Here is a 21,664-nt window from a genome sequence, read left to right on the forward strand (position 1 = left end):
CGCCTCCTTCTTCTACTACCCATTGTTTTCCTGCCTATGACATCGATGCTTCCCCTCCCCCACCCCTTTGTCTTTCAGATTACTGGTCTTTCAACTGAACCTACAAACATTCTTCAAAACCTTCCACCTCCTTCATTCTTCAGTCCTGACGAAGGGTTCCGGCCCGAAACGTCAACTCATCGTTTCCACTGATGCTGCCCGACCTGCTGAGTTCATCCAGTGTACTGTAAGTGGTCATAGGTAAGACCGGGAGGGGGAGGGATGAAGTAAAAAAACTGGGAAGTTGCCTCCCTTTGGTGCTCCTCCCCCACTTTTCTTTCTTCCATAGCCTTCTGTCCTCTCCTATCAGACACTCCTTTCTCCAGCCCTGTATGTCTTTCACCAATCAACTTCCTAGCTCTTTACTTCATCCCTCTCCCTTATGTTTCACCTTATGTTTCTCCCTCCCCCCACCTTTTAATTCTACTCCTCATCATTTTTTCTCCAGTCCTGCTGAAGGGTCTTGGCCCGAAACGTCGACTGTAAATTTTTCCTTAGATGCTGCCTGGCCTGCTGAGTTCCTCCAGAATTTTGTGTGTGTTGCTCTGGATTTCCAGCATCTGCGGAATCTCTCTTGTTTGTGAGAAATAACAGGGAAGTGGAGATGAATTACTGTCCGTGCAGACTGAACAGCAATGGGGTGGGATCACAGTCTATGACAAAAGATATCAGAATGTTTCTATAGAGCATAAACATCGCCTTGGAATCGGAAGCATTTTATCCTAGCTCCTGTTCATCTTGGATAGTGACAAGACATCTTGGTTGGCCAAGAGAATATTGTATATGAGATTCTCTTGGGGCACTAGATGGAGTAAGTTGCATTTTGGCTTTGCTCCATTCGCTTTTCAATCTTTTTCCCACCCTTTTACTATCTATATTAAAGTGTTTATCACATTTCTATATGTTTGAACTTGGATTTTTAATGCTGGAAATGAGTACCAGAGGGAAAAAGGCATTAGCCGAAGGCAAGGAAGCCAGTAATGAAAATGGAAGGAGAGAAGGTGACTCTCAACAGCCTAAGTCTCAACTCACTTTGGAGGCTATGTTGAAGCTCCTGGATACAAGATTTTCTAATTTGGAAGTATTGTTAAAGGAGATCGAAAGTAGACTGGGAGCACTTAGGCGGTAGTGTGAAAAACAACCACAGCAAATTTCCGAACTCGATGAAGCTGGTAGACAGAGCAACCGCAAGCTAGATTCGTTGGCAAAGAAATTAACTTTGACTACTCAAACTCTGGAACAATATAAAGCTAAGATTATCGACCTGGAAAATCGCAGTCGTAGACAGAATTTGCGAATAATAGGACTCTGTGAAGACGTTGAGAGCGGTGACCTTACTAAATTTTTTTCTCAATTTTTAATGGACGTGTTCGGTTCTGAAGTTTTTTCTACTTCCCCTATACTTGATCGCGTCCACCGGGCTAAAAGAGCAAACCCCCTAAGGAACTGAAATCTCGACCTGTCATACTCTGATTCCACTATGTGCATAGCAAGGAGCACTTAATTCAAATTGCCCGTCAGAAAGTGGTTATTGAATACGGAGACCTCAAGTTTCTTTTGGTTGAAGGTTACAGTCCTGAGGTAATGCAAGGAAGATCATTTTTTAAACCTGTGACGTCTGAGCTCTATCAAAGAAAGTTCCTACCAGCTCTGCTATTTCCAGCTCACCTAAGGGTTGTTCTGCCTGATAAATCACATAAATGGTTTAAATCTGCAGACAAAGCTCACCAATTCCTTGAGGATCAACATTCGATCTTAGCTGTCTAACAAATTTACTGTTTTTTTCATGTCTGTATTAATTTGGTTTATAAGTTAATAACCAGTTCATAGATTTGAACTTATAAAGTTGGAAGAATTTTGCCCTTGGTTTGATAATGCTTGTACTTTGTTTTGGAGTATGGATATTTATCATGCTTTTATGTTAAGGTTCTTTTTTTTCCTCCCTTTATTATTTCATTTTATTATTTTCAATTGTTTGTTTTTGAAAATAATTAAGAATCTGATTGGATGATTGATTTTTTTCTTGAAATATTAATAAGATTGTATTCTGTTTCACTTCCCAAGATCTTGCCTTTCAAAATGTTTTGCAAACGGCTGTTTTTTTTAACATTTGTTTTTTTTTTAATAACCATATAACCATATAACAATTATAGCACGGAAATAGGCCCTCTCAGCCCTTCTAGTCCATGCCGAACTCTTACTCTCACCTAGTCCCACCGACCTGCACTCAGCCCATAACCCTCCATTCCTTTCCTGTCCATACAGCTGTCCAATTTAACTTTAAATGACAACACCGAACCTGCCTCAACCACCTCTGCTGGAAGCTCGTTCCACACAGCTACCACTCTCTGAGTAAAGAAGTTCCCCCTCATGTTACCCCTAAACTTTTGCCCTTTAACTCTCAACTCATGTCCTCTTGTTTGAATTTCCCCCCACTCTCAATAGAAAAAGCCTATCCATGTCAACTCTATCTATCCCCCTCATAATTTTAAATACCTCTATCAAGTCCCCCCTCAACCTTCTACGTTCCAAAGAATAAAGACCCAACTTGTTCAACCTTTCTCTGTAACTTAAGTGATGAAATCCAGGTAACATTCTAGTAAACCTTCTCTGTACTCTCTCTATTTTGTTGACATCTTTCCTATAATTCGGTGACAAAAATTGTACACAATACTCCAAATTTGGCCTCACCAATGCCTCGTACAATTTCAACATTGCATCCCAACTCCTGTACTCAATGCTCTTATTTATAAAGGCCAGCATACTAAAAAATTTCTTTACCACCCTATCCACATGAGATTCCACCTTCAGGGAACTATGCATCATTATTCCTAGATCCCTCTGTTCTACTGCATTCGTCAATGCCCTACCATTTACCATGTATGTCCTATTTTGATTAGTCCTACCAAAATGTAGCACCTCACATTTATCAGCATTAAACTCCATCTGCCATCTTTCAGCCCACTCTTCTAACTGGCCTAAATCTCTGCAAGCTTTGAAAACCTACTTCATTATCCACAACTCCACCTATCTTAATATCATCTGCGTACTTACTCATCCAATTTACCACCCCATCATCCAGATCATTAATGTATATGACAAATAACACTGGACCCAGTACAGATCCCTGAGGCACACCACCAGTCACCGGCCTCCAATCTGACAAACAGTTATCCACCACCACTCTCTGGCGTCTCCCATCCAGCCACTGCTGAATCCATTTTACTACTTCAATATTAATACCTAACGATTGAACCTTCCTAACTAACCTTCCATGTGGGACCTTGTCAAAGGCCTTACTGAAGTCCATATAGACAACATCCACCGCTTTACCCTCGTCAACATTCCTAGTAACCTCTTCAAAAAATTCAGTAAGATTTGTCAAACATGACCTTCCACGCACAAATCCATGTTGACTGTTCCTGATCAGACTCTGTCTATCCAGATAATTATATATACCATCTCTAAGAATACTTTCCATCAATTTACCCACCACTGACGTCAAACTCACTGGCTGATAATTGCTAGGTTTACTCTTAGAACCCTTTTTAAACAATGGAACAACATGAGCAATATGCCAATCCTCCGGCACCATCCCCGTTTCTAATGACATTTGAAATATTTCTGTCAGAGCCCCTGCTATTTCCACACTAACATTCCTCAAGGTCCTAGGGAATATCCCTGTCAGGACCAGGAGACTTATCCACTTTCATATTCCTTAAAAGCTCCAGTACTTCCTCTTCTTTAATCATCATAGTTTCCATAACTTCCCTACCTGTTTCCCTTATCTTACACACTTCAATATCCTTCTCCTTAGTGAATACCAAAGAAAAGAAATTGTTCAGAATCTCCCCCAACTCTTTTGGCTCCACACATAGCTGTCCACTCTGATTCTCTAAGGGACCAATTTTATCCCTCACTATCCTTTTGCTATTACAGGTGTCCCCCGCTTTTCGAACGTTCACTTTATGAAACCTCACTGTTACGAAAGACCTACATTAGTTACCTGTTTTCGCTAACAGAAGGTGTTTTCACTGTTACGAAAAAAATCAACGCATGAAAAAAAAGCCAGCTCGCGAAAAAAGGCAGCGCGCGATAAAAAGGCAGCACGCGCCCCAAGCAGCCGCTCTCCCTCGGATTCGGAACAGCCTTCTCGCCGGCATTGTTTAAACATGTGCCTGTGGGCAGCCGTTTGCAAGATGAGTTCTAAGGTATCGGAAAAGCCCAAAAGAGCTCATAAGGGTGTTACACTTAGCGTAAAACTAGACATAATTAAGCGTTTCGATCATGGTGAACGAAGTAAGGACAAAGTGAGTTTGGCTTGTGGAAGTTGACGAAGATGATGTTGAAGAGGTTTTGGCATCCCATGACCAAGAACTGATAGATGAAGAGCTGACACAATTGCAAGAGGAAAGGATAACAATCAAAACCGAATGCAGTAGCGAAAGTGAAGTCGTCCAGGAACTGAACGTGAGTCAACTACATGAGATTTTCCCTGCAATGATAAAGTACGAATTTAATTTTGAAAGAATATGTCAGTTTAGGGCATATTTGCCGGATTGTTTGAGTGCTTACAAAGAACTGTGCGATAGAAAAATGCGCGAGGCTAAGCAGCCAAGCAAGCCTTCCACATCAGCCACAGCAGATGACGAACCTCGACCTTTGACATCGAGGCAGGCAGACATAGAAGAAGATGACCTGCCTACCCTCATGGAAACAGACGACGAGATGACACCCTAGTGTCCCACAACCCCAAACCCCGGGCTGCGGACAGATACCGATCCGTGGAGAATGCAGCGGTAGCCGGGACGTACCCAGCACATCTTTAAGAAAAAAAGCCAAAATAGACAAGCTAATTAATTAGGTGCCGCCTGGCACGTAAATGTTGGCCCAGATCAGAGACAATTGCCGATTGCATCGCCTCTGATCTGGGCCGACATTTACATGCTGGGCGGCACCTAATTAATTAGCTTGTTTATTTCGGCTTTTTTCTTGAAGATGTGCTGTGGCCTCCCAGCTACCGCTGTACCCCTGCATATTTCGCGGATTAGTATCGGGTCGCTGCTCAGAGGGTGGGGGCCACTGCACCACCCCAACCTCCGACAACTCAGCCTAACACACCATCATCAGTGTGCTCGATGCTGACTTCTCGATTCCGGTAAGTGATACTACACTGTACATACATTATTTCTACTTTATATCAGCTGCGTATTTTTACGTGTTATTTGGTATGATTTGGCAGCTTCATAGCTTAAATACTGGAGAGCACTTGTGCTATGTTTTTGCCAAGAGCGCTTGCGTGAGATTTTCGCTACGGAGAACAGTGCAGGCAATTATTGTGGAAAAGTATTTCTACTTTATATAGGCTGTGTATTCATCATATCATTCCTGCTTTTACTATATGTTGCTGTTATTTTAGGTTTTATGTGTTATTTGGCATGATTTGGTAGGTTATTTTTGGGTCTGCCAACACTCACAGATTTTTCCCATATAAATAAATGGTAATTGCTTCTTCACTTTACGACATTCCGGCTTACGAACCATTTCATAGGAACGCTCTATCTTCGGATGGTGGGGGAAACCTGTAATATAACGGTAGAAACCCTTGGGATTTATTTTCACCTTACTTGGCAAAGCAACCTCATATCTTCTTTTAGCTTTTCTAATTTCTTTCTTAAGATTCTTTATACATTCTTTATATTCCTCGAGCACCTCATTTACTCCATGCTGCCTATATTTATTGTAGATATCTCTCTTTTTCCAAACCAAGTTTCCAATATCCCTTGAAAACCATGGTTTTCTCAAACTTTTAACCTTTCCTTTCAACCTAACAGAAACATAAAGATTCTGTACTCTCAAAATTTCACCTTTAAATGACCTCCATTTCTTTATTACATTCTTCCCATAAAACAAACTGTCCCAATCCACTCCTTCTAAATCCTTTCGCATCTCCTCAAAGTTAGCCTTTCTCCAATCAAAAATCTCAACCCTGTGTCCAGACCTATCCTTCTCCATAATTATATTGAAACTGATAGCATTGTGATCACTGGACCCAAAATGCTCCAGTGCTTTTATGACATTCTCTTCTTAATATTTTGACTGTGGGTGGTGTTTTGAATTCTTTTCAATTTTAGAGACTTGCCTTCAAGAGCGATAGGGGTAGGAAAGTGTCTAGATAGCTTTCTGGCCATCTATTGGCCAGTTTTCGGGCTTGTGGGGGTGGGGGCTATTTTTAGTTTAGTTTTTTTCCATCTGGGCTGATCTGAAACTACAAATATGTCTGAATTGTCGTGACTTCTGGTTACTCTTTAAACTTTTTTCCCTTTTCCTGATTCATGAGTTTCCTATGCAGTAAGGTTAACCCTTTACACATCATATGGTTTATTCAAGTACAATGGATAATATTATTAACTTTGTTTCATGGAACACGAATGGTTTGAATCATCCGGTTAAACGGAAGAAGATTTTTAAAGTTTTTCATAGGTTGAATGCTCAGATTATCTTTGCCCTGGAAACTCATGTAAGGAAGGAGGACAAATCAGTGCTTTTTTAGGTTTTGGAAGGAATAACAATTTCATTCTAATTCACGGGATAAGGTGGAAGGAGTCTTTATTGTTATAGATTCCTTGATTTCATTTGTTCACTACAAAATAGTTTCAGACCCGAATAGTAGATTTCTGTTAATTCCTGGTTTACTTTATAACCAAAAAGTTGTCATGGTTAATATCTATGCATCAAATACCGATTATCCTGAATTCTTTAAGTACTTATTTGCATCTCTTCCTAATTTAAATGATAACGGGCGAAGATTTTAACTGTTGCCTGAATCCCTCGATGGACAGGTCTGTGCCCAGTCAGGTACTTCTATACAAATCCGCTATTTTTATTAATTCCTTCTTAGTTGATTCCAGAATTTTAGAAGTTTGGAGGTTTTTATATCTTAATGATAAAGAGTTCTCATTCTTTTCTCATGTATATCATAATTACTCTAGAATTGATAACTTTTTAATTTACTCTCGATTAGTTTCATCTATTACTGTCTGTGAGTATGATGCAATTGCCGTCTCTGATCATGCGCCCCTGACACTATCAATCAAAGTAACTGATGTAACTTTCAGTGCTAGGCAATGGCTGTTCAATTCTACTCTGCTTCAGGACTTAAATTTTGTTAACTTTATTAAAGAACAGATTGCCTTTTTCTTCTCAACTAATTTTACAGAAGAAATTTCCAATGGGATATTATGGGACACTTTTAAAGTATATATCTGTGGGTAAATTATTTCATATTCTGCTGGATTGAAAAATGAATTAATAATGAAATACATACATTGGTTGATAAGATTAAAGAAATTGATAAAAAATATTCTGCTGCTCCTAATTTGGAGCTATACAAAAAGAGAGTTGAACTTCAGATGCAACACAGTTTGTTATTAACATCCCCAATTGAAAATCAATTACTTAAAACTTAGAGCCAATTTTATATACATGGTGATAAATCAGGTAAATTACTGGCCAACCAATTGAAAGCTGTTTCGGCTAAACGTCAGATTACTAAAGTTCGTAAACAGGATGGCACTTTGATGGTTGACCATGACGAAATTAATAAATCTTTTCAAGAACTCTATACCTCTTTATACCAATCAGAATTTCCTGATGATTCTACCATAATGCATGAATTTTTAAGAAAATTGAATATTCTGAAGTTACCACTTAATGAATGTTTAACATTAGATGTACCCATTATGGAAGAAGAAAGAAAGAAAGCAATTTCCTCGATGAATTCTGGTAAAGCACCCGGGCTGGATGGGTATGCAATAGAATTTTTAAAAACTTTTTCAAGTCTACTTTCCCCTTGGTTATGTAGAATTTTTAAGGATGCCTTATTTGTAGGTAAGTTAAAAATCGTTCTTCGTATTTTAGTGTTAGCAGGTTGATGAACATTGTACATACTTCATCTAAAACCCCAGAATATGCCCCTCCCCCCACCTTTTAATTCTACTCCTCATCTTTTTTCTCCAGACCTGCTGAAGGGTCTTGGCCCGAAACGTCAACTATACTTTTTTCCTTAGATTCTGCCTGGCCTGCTGAATTCCTCCAGAATTTTGTGTGTGTTGCTTTGGATTTCCAGCATCTGCAAAATCCCTCTCGTTTGTGAGGAATAACAGGGAACTGGAGGTGAATCACTGTCCATGCAGACTGAACAGCGATGGGGTGGGATCACAGTCTATGACAAAAGATGCTAGAACGTTTCTAGAGAGCATACACATTGCCTTGGAATCGGAAGCTTCTTATTCTAACTCCTGTTCATCTTGGATAGTGACAAGACATCTTGGTTGTCCAAGAGAATATTGGATATGTTGATCCTACAACACTGAACAATAAACTAAGAGCCTCACTGCAGGAATTGTACTCTGCATGAAAAGGCCATAAGGACACCATCAGCCTGGTCGTCTACACCAGGGTAATTTGACACTCAAGTTATTAAATGCAGCAGGTGCAAATCTTGGTGTTAGCCCTGCTGGCAAAGGGCAAACCAAAGTAAATCAAAGTCATGAGTTTATTGTCATATTCACAAGTAAAATATTACAAAACACCATAATCAGAATAAAAACAAAACAAAGTCCATCGCAGTGCAAAGTGGTCAAAGTGTTGCTCCAGTGAGGTACTGAGGGTTGTCTTTCAGGCTCAACAGTTGATTAGAACTCTTAAATCATTTATTTTGCATTATCTATATACTACTAAAACTCACATGCTCTGTCTGTCTGTCTGTCTGTTTGTGACCTCCAATTAGCGCAAACGGTGCATTACAGCAGCAGTTTTTTTGGCTAAATCGAATTAAAATATGCTAACTTACAGAATGCAAGTTCTTCTTAGCGTCATCTTCTATCAAGCATTAGGGTAAAAATATATGGATAGCCTAATTATGCCGCGTGGAAAGAGAAGGGAGACATTATGGTCAAGTGATGACGTCAAACGTCATCGGGAAGCGGCAAGAAGAGGGAGAGGACAACAATCGGATGAGGCCAGGGTCGCACGACTCCAGGATCAAAGAGTCAGGAAAAAGAGATGAGAGAAGAGACAGAGGAGGACAGGCATACACGTCTCCAAAATAACAATAGGCACAGACAGAGGAGAGAACAAGAATCTGATCAGGCCAGGACCGCATGACTCCAGGATCAGAGAGAAAGAACAAATGGTAGGAGAGACGAAGGGAGACGAAGGATGAAAGGGCTGTGTGTCTCCAGAATGACAAAAGCAGGCAGAGAAGGAGGAGAGAGGAAGAGACAGATGAGAAAAGGAAAGATCAACTCGAGAATATGCGGCACAGAGTAATTATTGCGAGAGTTGCTGAAGACAACAATGGCTGCTTTCGACAACAGAACCTCGACAGAAAGAGCAAGGCAAAATGCACGACTCGCATGCCGTCACGTGCTGATGTTGGTTCGATGACCAGAGTATGCCCTCACTGTCGTGTCTTCCTATTCACTAGAGAAACCGCACATTTCTGCTGTATGAAGGGAAAGGTCAGGATAGGCAATTTGCAGCCTCTACCTAATGAACTCCTCAATTTGTACAGCAATGATGAACCTATTGCAAATGAGTTCAGGAAGAACATCAGACAATACAATTGCCTCTTCCAAATGACATCCTTTGGTGCCAAAGAAGTCATTCCAACTAGGAATCGATGGAATCCTTCTGTGATTATTCAAGGCCGAATCTATCATTACATCGGACATTTAATTCCAGACCTGACCCAGCAAGCCCGATTCCTTCAAATTTACTTCATAGATATTTAATGTTCATTCTGTTCACATATATGTCTTGTTATGCATCTTTCTTCTTTAATAAGCTGAGTTTTTCTTCTTTAATTTCCAAATCAAAGAGAAGCAATAGCATTCAGGAAAATTTAATGTTCATTCTGGTCACATCAGACTGCACTACCCTTCTCTCAAAGGGTGCCCCAATGGGTCACCCTGTTGTCTAGTTATCTACAATATCCCTATGGAAATAAACTGTGTCACTTGCAAATGATCATTTCTTTCCACATACCTGCGCCCTTCTGTGGGCTGTCCGGATTTCAATGGAATCAGCACTCTGCGGCATCTTTGTGAAGAGCGGTGGCAAGTTGTGAGCTGAGCCGGCCTGCATGCAGTCCACGTAGAGCTTGGCCATTGCAGGCCCTTGCTGCAATCCCTTTATCTGCAGGAGGACAGCATGGCGTTTCCCATCAGCCAGATGAATGTTGTGAAATGTAGTCACCTGTGGCTTCCCGTCATTTTTCAAGTATCGGATGCTGACTGTGAACAGAGGCAAAGAATATTTGAAGACACATGCCAGCGAAACTAACTCTGTCCTATTCATTCTGGGGATGTTGAGATGACTGCCAGGGTGAGCAATTCTTAACCTTCCTAAAATATCCCTTGAAATTGCATGGTTTGCTGGATAATTAATACCATTGCTGTGGAATTGGAATCACAGACAGGCTCGATTGAGCAACAATGGCATATTGCCTCCCTGCAGGGCCTCAGTGGGATTTTACAGATATCTGTGGTTTCTTGGTAGTTATTATTGATGGTATCTTTTCAAATTTATTTCATTCATTCATTTTACTGAATTTAAATTCCTTAGTTGCCAAGGTGAGGTAGAAACACATGTCTCTCGGATCTTTACTGCCAGCCTCTGGATTACCCGTCCAGTAATAGAATCAGTAGGCTATAAGACTGGAGCGTAAAATCTCGGATCTCTGTCCAATAGATTGAAAGATGTTTGGATATTAAGGGAATTAGAGAATTGGGAAAGGGTCAGTTACAATCTTCTTCACTGGCAAAGCAGGCACAAGGGCATAACTGGCCAATTTCTGCATTAAGACACCTGTTCTGAATATCAAAACTATAAATTCAATGCAAGCTCAAAGTTGAAGCGTTTCCCCTGGAGGGAGATGAGGAGAGAGTCAGTAATTGCTGATTCACTGAAAGTAAGCCATGGATGGAGTGGGCAGTAATGGGAAGGGACTAGCAAAATTAATCCCCACTGTGGAAACAAGTAATTAGAGAACAGACTGAGTATGTGATGAAACAGTTGCCCCTGGGAAAAGAGTAATGGGATCCATTGGAGAATGTGCAGAATTGAATGCGAGGTAACAGAGGTTGATTTGAAAGGGGAGTCAAGCAGGAATGGTGGGAATAAAGCTAGAAATTAAATCACTATTGATGGAGTGATGGACTAGGGAAGAAAAGCAAATGAAAGAACAAGACTAGAAAATGAGAAGGAAAGAACAAAAACGACAATGGCAGGTGGGAGGTCAAAAAATAGAAAAGGAAGTTTAGTTCTGAATAAATCACCATTAGATCCATATAAATCAACAAGAATTTTATTTTAGTATTTGAGCTTCATAATTATGTTGAAGGATTGCCACGCATTTACAGATGGGATCTCTCAGAATGCCCAATCTACCCATTTTAGTGGTTCAGGTAGGTAAAAAAAGATCACGGCCACACTTTGGAAATTAGCCAACAGAGCAGATTAAATGGCCATTCAGTCCTTTGTTGTTTTTGAGATTACTCTGTCTCAGACCAGAAATCCAAAGGCTGAACAAAATAAATTGGAAATTGGAACAATTGTTTCCAGTCAATTAATTCCTACCAATAACAGGGTTAGTCAACCAGCAGAAAACATTCCAAATCAAATAGAATCTAACAGAGATTGGTTAACTTCTTGCCCCAAGTACCATTTGTAAAAGTATTCTGCATTCAATGCAGTATCTTACGGCAAAATAAGGAATAGTCACTGAATCTACCCAACTCAAGCTGCTTTGTGTGTTGTATTTCAGAATTTTATTCGATCTTTCTATTAAATCTCTTTAATATAAGCTACATAACATTCTTTGACCTGGGGCACAACTGTTGGCTATTCTACCATTACAGCCTTGTGTACTACACTAAATATATAGGCCATTACATAGATGATCTGAGTAGAAGTTAGTAAAACCAACCTATTAGGAGGTCTAGAGACACAAGATACTTGAAACTGGAGAATTCAATGTTCATGCCATTGGGTAAGGATAACACAGACAGAATGTAAGGTGAAAAGCAGAAGGTCCCAATGCAGTACCTGGTAAGGCACTGAAAACCTGTGCCAAACAACTAGTGGGAGTACTCAAGGACATTTTCAACCTCTCACTGCTATGGGCGGAAGTTCCCACCTGCTTCAAAAAGGCAACAATTATATCAGTAACTAAGAAGAATATTTTGAGCTGCCTTGATGACTATCACCTGGTAGCACTCACATCGACAGTGATGGAATGCTTTGAGAAGTTGGTCATGACTAGACTAAACTCCTGCCTCAGCAAGGACTTAGACCCATTGCAATTTGCCTAACACCACAATAGGTCAACAACAGATGCAATCTCAATGGCTCTCCACGTGGTTTTAGACCACCTGGACAACACAAACACCTACGTCAGGATGCTGGTCATCAACTATAGCTCAGCATTTGATACCATCATTCCCACAACCCTGATTGAGAAGTTGCAGAAGCTAGGCCTCTGTACCTCCCTCTCCAAATGGATCCTCAACTTCCTAACCGGAAGACCACAACCTGTGCGGATTGGTGATAACATATCCTCCTCGCTGACGATCACACCTCAGGGGTGTGTGCTTAGCCCACTGCTCTACTCTCTATATATACACATGACTGTGTGGCTAGGCATAGCTCAAATACCATCTATAAGTTTGCTGACGATACAACTGTGTTGGTAGAATCTCAGGTGGTAACGAGAGGGCGTACAGGAGTGAGATATGCCAACTAGTGGAATGGTGCCGCAGCAACAACCTGGCACTCAACGTCAGTAAGACAAACGAGCCGATTGTGGACTTCAGGAAGGGTAAGACAAAGGAACACATATCAATCCTCATAGAGGGATCAGAAGTAGAGAGAGTGAGCAGCTTCAAGTTCCTCAGTGTCAAGATCTCTGAAGATCTAACCTGGTCCCAACGTATCGAAGTAGTTATAAAGAAGGTAAGACAGCAGCTGTACTTTATTAGGAGTTTGAAGAGATTTGGCATGTCAACAAATACACTCAAAAACTTCTATAGTGGAGAGCATTCTGACAGGCTGCATCACTGCCTGGTGTGGAGGGGCTACTGCACAGGACTGAAAGAATCTGCGAAGGTTGTAAATCTAGTCAGCTCCATCTTGGGCACTAGCCTACAAAGTACCCAGGACATCTTTAGGGAGCAGTGTCTCAGAAAGGCAGCGTCCATTATTAAAGACCTCCAGCACCCAAGGCATGCCTTTTTCTCACTGTTACCATCAGGTAGGAGGTACAGAATCCTGAAGGCACACACTCAGCGATTCAGGAACAGCTTCTTCCCCTCTGCCATTCGATTCCTAAATGGACATTGAATCTTTGGACACTACCTCACCTTTTTAAAAAATATACAGTACTTCTGTTTTTGCACATTTTAAAAAATCTATTCAATATATGTAATTAATTTACTTGTTTATTGATTATTGTTATTTTTCTCTGCTAGATTATGTATTGCATTGAACTGCTGCTAAGTTAACAAATTTCACGTCACATGCTGGTGATAATAAACCTGATTCTGATTCTGATTCTGTTCCTCTAGTTTTTCTCTCCCCCTTTGTCCCTTTTCTGATCTATATATTTTTTCCTACATTCACCCCAGCACTCATCGTCCTTTTTCTTTCTCCTTGTCCAACCTCTTTATCTGCCCGTCACCCACACAATCCTTCCAGTGGTTCCTACCCATTGTTCCCATCTGCCACACCCCCACCACCCTTACTTGATCCATGCTGCATCTTCCTCATCTAGCAAATTCCATCATCTTCACTCCTTTGTTGCTGCTACTTATCACCTCCCAGCTTCTGTCACTATTTCCACTCCATTTGCCTGTAACTCTCTTCCCCCTCACCCGGATCCACCGCTTCTCCCTGCATTTTTTAATGTACTGGCTACCTTCCCTCTCAGTGCCGATGAAGGACCTCAGCCCAGAATGTGGACTGTCCACTTCCCTTCACACGTGCTGCCTGACCCACTGAATTCCCCCACCATCTTGCTTTCTGATATCCTGAGCTCTGTTCAAGTAATCTAAAAAAATAAACTATATCAACTCTACTCTGGCATTCCTCAGATTTTACACAAATGTATTAGTATGTCTGCATGATGAATTTACCATGGCTACCCACTCAAACCAAAGGCATACGTGATGTTCATGGGGAGCAGTTCCTGTTACACACCAATGCTGAACATGTATAATACAGATCCTCCAAATTATCCAGGTGTAAGGCAGAACAAGAATTTCTATTCCAAAGAGTCTGAAATGGTTAATTTTAGTCTGGTCAGGTCCTGACTCCATTTGGTTAACCCTGCAGGCATTCTACAGCAAATGCAAAAACCCTGTGAAATATCTGGGCTTCTCCAATTCTGGCCTCTTGAGTATCTCCGATCCGAATTGTTCTACCATTGATAGCCATGTGTTCAGCCATCGAGACTCTACAATTCCCTTTGGAAATCTCCTGAATGAAAATGAAACACTGTATTTATAGCAATGTATATGAAACCCATCTAAGTTTGCTTCTTTTGAGTTATAGCAGCCGCAAAGTAAATATTGTGTGAAGCACTTTGAGACATATTTCAGTAATGTGATGATGTGCTAAATAAGTGAAAGTCAGTTTATTTTTCCCTCACCATTTTTAAAGTGCTTGGATCAGGGTTTCCACATACCAGCATGGAGGGGAATAGTGGTTTGTTGCACTATAAACCTGCACCTGAACTGAAATTATTCTTGGACCAGCTTGTTTCAATGAGATAAATTTCATCATTTCTTGGTCACCTGCCAAAGGACCGCTCAGTAGCAATATACTGCACCCTGGGGTTTGGTTACTTGGTGAACTGGTGGTCCAGTGCAAACTATCAGTATCCAACCTATTTAACATCAGTTCTGTTCACAAAGTGACACTGACTGACAGTGGGTGGGGGCGGGGGGGGATGTTGAGATGGTTCTCCAAAGGAAGGGGATGCACAGAGGGAAAGATGGGGAGAGGGAACCAAAATGTTAGATCTTCCCATTTGCAGTGGACAATGATGTTTGCAGAGGTACCAATCAAGAGCAAGCTACCATTAGTTCATTCATTGATACTGAATGTGGACTTCAACGCAAGGTAAAAGTGATCCAATATGGGCCAGTACAGTATGCTGGTAAAGAAATGGCTGTTGCTATGTTTGCAAAAACACTTTACCCATTAAATCTCACACACCATACTGGTAAGAAATTTAAGATTCCTTCACCCTAATTTCACTGAAACCACTTGTCTCCAGACTTTGTATGGACATTCTGACATTGAAGTTGATAGTGGGCAGGAGTACTGCCCCTGGTATTGAAATACCAATGAGAACTGTAGCAATGGTTACTTCAGAAGAAAAATCAACACGTGCTTTCCTCTCTCCACAGGCACCATCAAACTTACTGACTGTATCCAGCATTCTCATTTTTATTTTTAACAAGAATGGCCACTGGATATCTTTGCAGGATTTCCTCAGCACATGATCATATACCCAATTATTTTCAGCTACATTAATGACATTCCATTGATTATGTCAGAAATGGGTCTGTTTATCTCTCCAGTACAGTTGCACTCCCTTAAACAGTGGACTTTTCCTTACTTCATGCAGCAAACGTAACAATTTCCAAATTTGGGTCAATTTGTGACAAATATTATCTGAGTCGCCAAGTCAAAATTCAGTGCTAATGTAATCAGTCCAAACTCTTGCCCCTTAACACTCAACCACATTTCTACCACTAACTCTGACACTATTTACAGCTGGTCAAAGGCAGGTTTCCTTAAGGTTGTCATAGGCAGGGTATAAGCTCCCATTATCTATTAAATGGTGTGCATTTCAAGTAGCCTCTGACTACCAAGTCCAACTCTGGTCTTCACATGTGGCTTAGCTACTAAGCCCGGCGGAACCGTTTCTACTGACAGGAGAAGGGGAAAAGGCTGGCTACTGGTGCCTTAAAACTAGTTGCTTCAGGCAGATGAGGCTCTTCAACTGTGGTTGGCAGCTCATCTAGGAGAAGGAAAACTCTGATCTCAAACCTCCACTGCCTTGCGGCTATATACACTCCTGGAGAAGGCTTTGGGAGTAAACTCCGAGTAAAATTCGACCCAGAGTTCCTAAGGTAGTCCTACATTGAGTACAATGCTAACTGGCAACTCCTGTGACACCACTGGTGCCAAACTTTATTGGTGCCTGCCGCTCCTTCGGACTCATCAGCTGCATGCAGAGGGGGACTCGGCTGCATGGGCCCCATATTGTACCGGCTTGCGTATCACACAGACAGCTGCAATGCAGATCCGTGGTCAATCCCAGGAATAGAGGGCCTCACAAAGACAAGGGGTTCTGCAGTTAGAACTGAACTCTTAACTTCCACGCACCATTCCATCAGCAAAAAGGCAAGTATCAGGAATGCAATGCTGTTTCTGCAGCCATAACCAAGAAGAGCAAACACCATTTAGGACAAGGTATCTAATTCCCCAGCCTAACATGCACTCCTTACAGCATCAGTACTGCGTGGCCGCAGTGCACAATATTTACAGGATGCAGTGCAACATTTCACTAAAACTTCATGGTGGTATCTCCTAGATCTGCAACTTCCACCATGCAGAAACCATGGTGAACAGGAAATACCATGTATCTGTTAACCATGGGGCCATCGCAACAGCCAGCTTAAGCTTTTAATTTCATTTTATTTTAACTCCCCCTCCCATTCCCACACTGACCTGTCCATCCTCAGACTTCTCCATAGCTACAGAGAGGTCAAATGTCATCTGAACAACATCTGAAATTCTATATAGGTTGCTTAAAACTCAAGAGGTATTAATACTGAATTTTTCATTTTCAGAAGCACACACACCTCTGGAGCGGAGCTCCCCTCCTAGATACACCTCCCACACACACACCTTTCTTCTCCTATTGCTCATCCCTTCTCACCTACCAGCACATCATCCCCTCTGTATCTGGTTCCACCTATCACCTAGCAGCCTCTCTCCCACCTCCCTCCCCCCTACAAAGTGAGCAATCTTTCTTTTTCCTTTACAGAAACTTGACCTATAATGGCAATCATACACCTTTCTCCTCTACAGATGCTGCATGACCTTCCAGCATTTTGTCTTTGTTCTAGATTTCAGCATCTGCAGTCTCTCCTGTATTTATGGAAATATTAAGATTTCTAGTTTCCCTTCCAAATCGTATGCCGTTCCAGACAGTGCAATGGATCATCATTCAACAATGCCAGATTGAAAAGCTGGAACTCTGTTTAACAGAACAATAAAGGCAACTTCATTATATAAACTTGAAAGACCTACAGTACATTTTTGATGGACAGCCAGAACACGTCCCAATATGTTTTTAATCACTGAAGTATTTTGTATTGCGGTTATTATTATAATGCTGGAACTGGATAGTCAATTTATACTGTACAGTACATAGCAAATTCCCACAGAATAAGCAATTTTGTACTGATTAAACAATCTGTTCTGGAGATGTTGATAGATAAATATTATCCAGGACACAGGGTGAACAAACCTGTTCTTCTACAAGCCAGCACGGTGGTATTTTTGTATAGAACAGAGCAAGACAGCGTGTTCAATAATGCACTGGAGTTCAATTTAAATTAATGTGGGTTGTGGGTTCAGATGCCTCTGAACTGTAGCCTCAGTCTGAGTGTGATGAGGGCATTCTCTCGTACACAGATGACACTAACTGATACAAGAGGATTAACATGATCCTTTCACTAGTAATTGGCCAGCTTGTCTGCAATGTGCACACTTTTCAAACGTATTTAACAAAAATGACTAATTGTGTCTTTTTACCTTTATTCAGTCGACCCAGAACTGAAAATTCGAAGTATCTCATATTGCTTCTTGTGGAATAAAGTCCGAAAATGACAGCAACAGTTTTTGGTTGTAATTTGATTGTTGACACTATGTGGATCTCATTTACCGCTGGAGTATCAGTGAGTGCTTGCTGGAGCAGGTCCACATAACTTCTGTACTCCGATAGAGAAAGAAGATCAAGAACTGCAAAAGGATTCAAAAGAAAAAAAAACTTCAATAGTATAAGGAAAACAAAATTCTGCAAGAATAATGGCAAAACTTAAAATTAATATTAAATGCTCTCACCTACTTATACATATGCATACTTTTAATATTAAATATGGTAAAGATTGTACAGCAGGTGAAAAAGATAAGAAGTCTTTAGTGGGAAACTGTAAAGTAACTGTGGATAAATGATGGTAAAGGAATCTAAAGGGAAGGATGAATCATGAGAAACTCCAAATTCTATGGTTGAGACGGTTGGGTAGCAGAAAGCTGCTTCATTAATATTCGTAAGGGGTTGGGTTGATTGAGTAGGGGGTTTGCCTAAAGGAAGCTAGATTTGGAGAACTGGAAAAGATTGAAGGGAATGTCATAGAGATGTACAACTGTGTGTACGCCAACAATCATGCCTATTTATACAGATCCCACTTGCTCCATGCCCCTTTATGCCTTTCTCATTCAAGTACCTGCCAAGATGCCTGTTAATATTTGTTATTCTTCCTCCCTTTGCCACCTCTTCTGGCAGCTCATTCCAGATACCAGTTACTCTGTGTGAAAGACTTCTCTCTCAGGTCCCCCCATTTACCCTTCAGAATCCCTTTGAATCTCCTCCCTCTCACATTAAATCTACAGCTTCCAGATTCTCCATGTGAAACAGATTCTGCCTATCCGAGCCTCTAATATTTTTATGAACCTCTATATGTCACCTGTCAGCTTCAGTTGCTCCAGGAAAAACAGACCTAGCCTATCCACTCTCTCCTTATAGAAACATAGAAAATAGGTGCAGGAGTAGGCCATTCGGCCCTTCGAGCCTGCACCACCATTTATTATGATCATGGCTGATCATCCAACTCAGAACCCCGCCCCAGCCTTCCCTCCATACCCCCTGACCCCCATAGCCACAAGGGCCATATCTAACTCCCTCTTAAATATAGCCAATGAACTGGCCTCAACTGTTTCCTGTGGCAGAGAATTCCACAGATTCACCACTCTCCGTATGAAGAAGTTTTTCCTAATCTCGGTCCTAAAAGGCTTCCCCTTTATCCTCAAACTGTGACCCCTCGTACTGAACTTCCCCAACATCAGGAATAATCTTCCTGCATCTAGCCTGTCCAATCCCATTAGGATTTTATACGTTTCAATCAGATCCCCCCTCAATCTTCTAAATTCCAACGAGTACAAGCCCAGTTCATCCATTCTTTCTTCATATGAAAGTCCTGCCATCCCAGGAATCAATCTGGTGAACCTTCTCTGTACTCCCTCTATGGCAAGGATGTCTTTCCTCAGATTAGGGGACCACAACTGCACACAATACTCCAGGTGTGGTCTCACCAAGGCCTTGTACAACTGCAGTAGTACCTCCCTGCTCCTGTACTCAAATCCTCTCGCTATAAATGCCAGCATACCATTCGCCTTTTTCACCGCCTGCTGTACCTGCATGCCCACTTTCAATGACTGGTGTATAATGACACCCAGGTCTCGTTGCACCTCCCCTTTTCCTAATCGGCCACCATTCAGATAATAATCTGTTTTCCTATTTTTGCCACCAAAGTGGATAACTTCACATTTATCCACATTAAATTGCATCTGCCATGAATTTGCCCACTCACCCAACCTATCCAAGTCACCCTGCATCCTCTTAGCATCCTCCTCACAGCTAACACTGCCACCCAGCTTCGTGTCATCCGCAAACTTGGAGATGCTGCATTTAATTCCCTCATCCAAGTCATTAATATATATTGTAAACAACTGGAGTCCCAGCACTGAGCCTTGCGGTACCCCACTAGTCACCGCCTGCCATTCTGAAAAGGTCCCATTTATTCCCACTCTTTGCTTCCTGTCTGCTAACCAACTCTCCACCCACACCAATACCTTACCCCCAATACCGTGTGCTTTAAGTTTGCACACTAATCTCCTGTGTGGGACCTTGTCAAAAGCCTTCTGAAAATCCAAATATACCACATCCACTGGTTCTCCCCTATCCACTCTACTAGTTACATCCTCAAAAAATTCTATGAGATTCGTCAGACATGATTTTCCTTTCACAAATCCATGCTGACTTTGTCCAATGATTTCACCACTTTCCAAATGTGCTGTTATCACATCCTTGATAACTGACTCCAGCAGTTTCCCCACCACCGACGTTAGGCTAACCGGTCTATAATTCCCCGGTTTCTCTCTCCCTCCTTTTTTAAAAAGTGGAGTTACATTAGCCACCCTCCAATCCTCAGGAACTAGTCCAGAATCTAATGAGTTTTGAAAAATTATCACTAATGCATCCACTATTTGTTGGGCTACTTCCTTAAGCACCCTGGGATGCAGACCATCTGGCCCTGGGGATTTATCTGCCTTCAATCCCTTCAATTTACCTAACACCACTTCCCTACTAACATGTATTTCGCTCAGTTCCTCCATCTCACTGGACCCTCTGTCCCCTACTATTTATGACTCTACCCTCCCAGTTCAGATAACATACCTTTTCTTTAGCCTTGCCTGTTTAATCATAGTTTTCCTATAGTGCACTGACTAGAACTTCAAGTATGGCCTAGTGAACATTTTGTACAACCTTAACATGATGTCCCAAGTCTTACATCTCAGTTCTTCAGCTATCAGAGGTAGTTCCAGTGTACCAAACACCTTCCTTACCATTCTGTCTGCCTGTATTCTCATGTTCAGAGAACTATATGCTTGTAACCCAAGATCTCTCTGTTCAACAACTCCCCCCAAGACCCTGCTATTCATTGTATATGTCGTCCTCTGGTATAACTTCCCAAAATGCATCATGTTCCACTTCTTCAAGTTAAATTATGTCTTTGCCCACTTCTATAGTTGATCAAAATACCTGCTGTAACGGTAAACAACCTTTTCTTTCTGTTCAGTATATCACCATTAGTAATGATCTTTCAGGAATCACTAGATTCTGGAATGGTTCTGGAGGACTGGAAAATTGCAGATGTCCTTCCACTTTTTAAGAAGGGAGGGAGGTAAAAGAAAGGAAATTATTGGCCAGTAAGCCTGATTTCAGTGTTTGGGAAGATATTGAAGTCCATTATTAAGGATGAGGTTTCAAGGTACTTGGATGCACATGATAAAATGGGCCGTAGTCAGCATGGTTTCCTCAAGGGGAAATCCTGCCTGACAAATCTGTTGGAATTCTTTGAGGTAGTAACAGGCAGGATAGACAAAAGAGTCAGTCGATGTGTTTATTTGGGTTTTCAGAAGGCGTTTGACAAGGCCACACATGAGGCTGCTTAACAAGGGCCCATGGTATTATAGGAAAGGTACTAGCATGGATAGAAGATTGGCCGATTGGCAGGAGGCAAAGAGTGGGAATGAATAGGGCCTTTTCTGGTCGGCTGCCAGTGTCTTGTGGCGACTCGCAGGGGTTGCTATTAGAGCCACTTCTTTTCACGTTTTAAGTCAATGATTTGGATGGACGGAATTGATTGCTTTGTGGCCAAGTTTGCAGATGATACAAAGAGAGGTGGAGGGGCAGGTAGTGTTG

The 21,664-nt window shown here is 41.4% G+C and overlaps 1 protein-coding gene across 1 annotated transcript in view; it reads right to left on the reverse strand.

Moving 5' to 3' along the window:
• Positions 1-21,664, reverse strand: part of LOC140197220 (thrombospondin-4-like) — a 137,798-nt gene that overhangs the window by 104,486 nt on the left and 11,648 nt on the right. Inside the window, exons 2-3 of the mRNA XM_072257144.1 lie at positions 17,935-18,141; positions 10,090-10,337 (exon numbers count right to left, since the gene is read on the reverse strand). Coding sequence (XP_072113245.1) covers positions 10,090-10,337; positions 17,935-18,141 — 455 coding nt within the window. The remainder of the gene's footprint in view (positions 1-10,089; positions 10,338-17,934; positions 18,142-21,664) is intronic.

Source organism: Mobula birostris, chromosome 5 (genome assembly GCF_030028105.1).
Source record: "Mobula birostris isolate sMobBir1 chromosome 5, sMobBir1.hap1, whole genome shotgun sequence".
Classification (NCBI taxonomy): Eukaryota; Metazoa; Chordata; class Chondrichthyes; order Myliobatiformes; family Myliobatidae; genus Mobula; species Mobula birostris.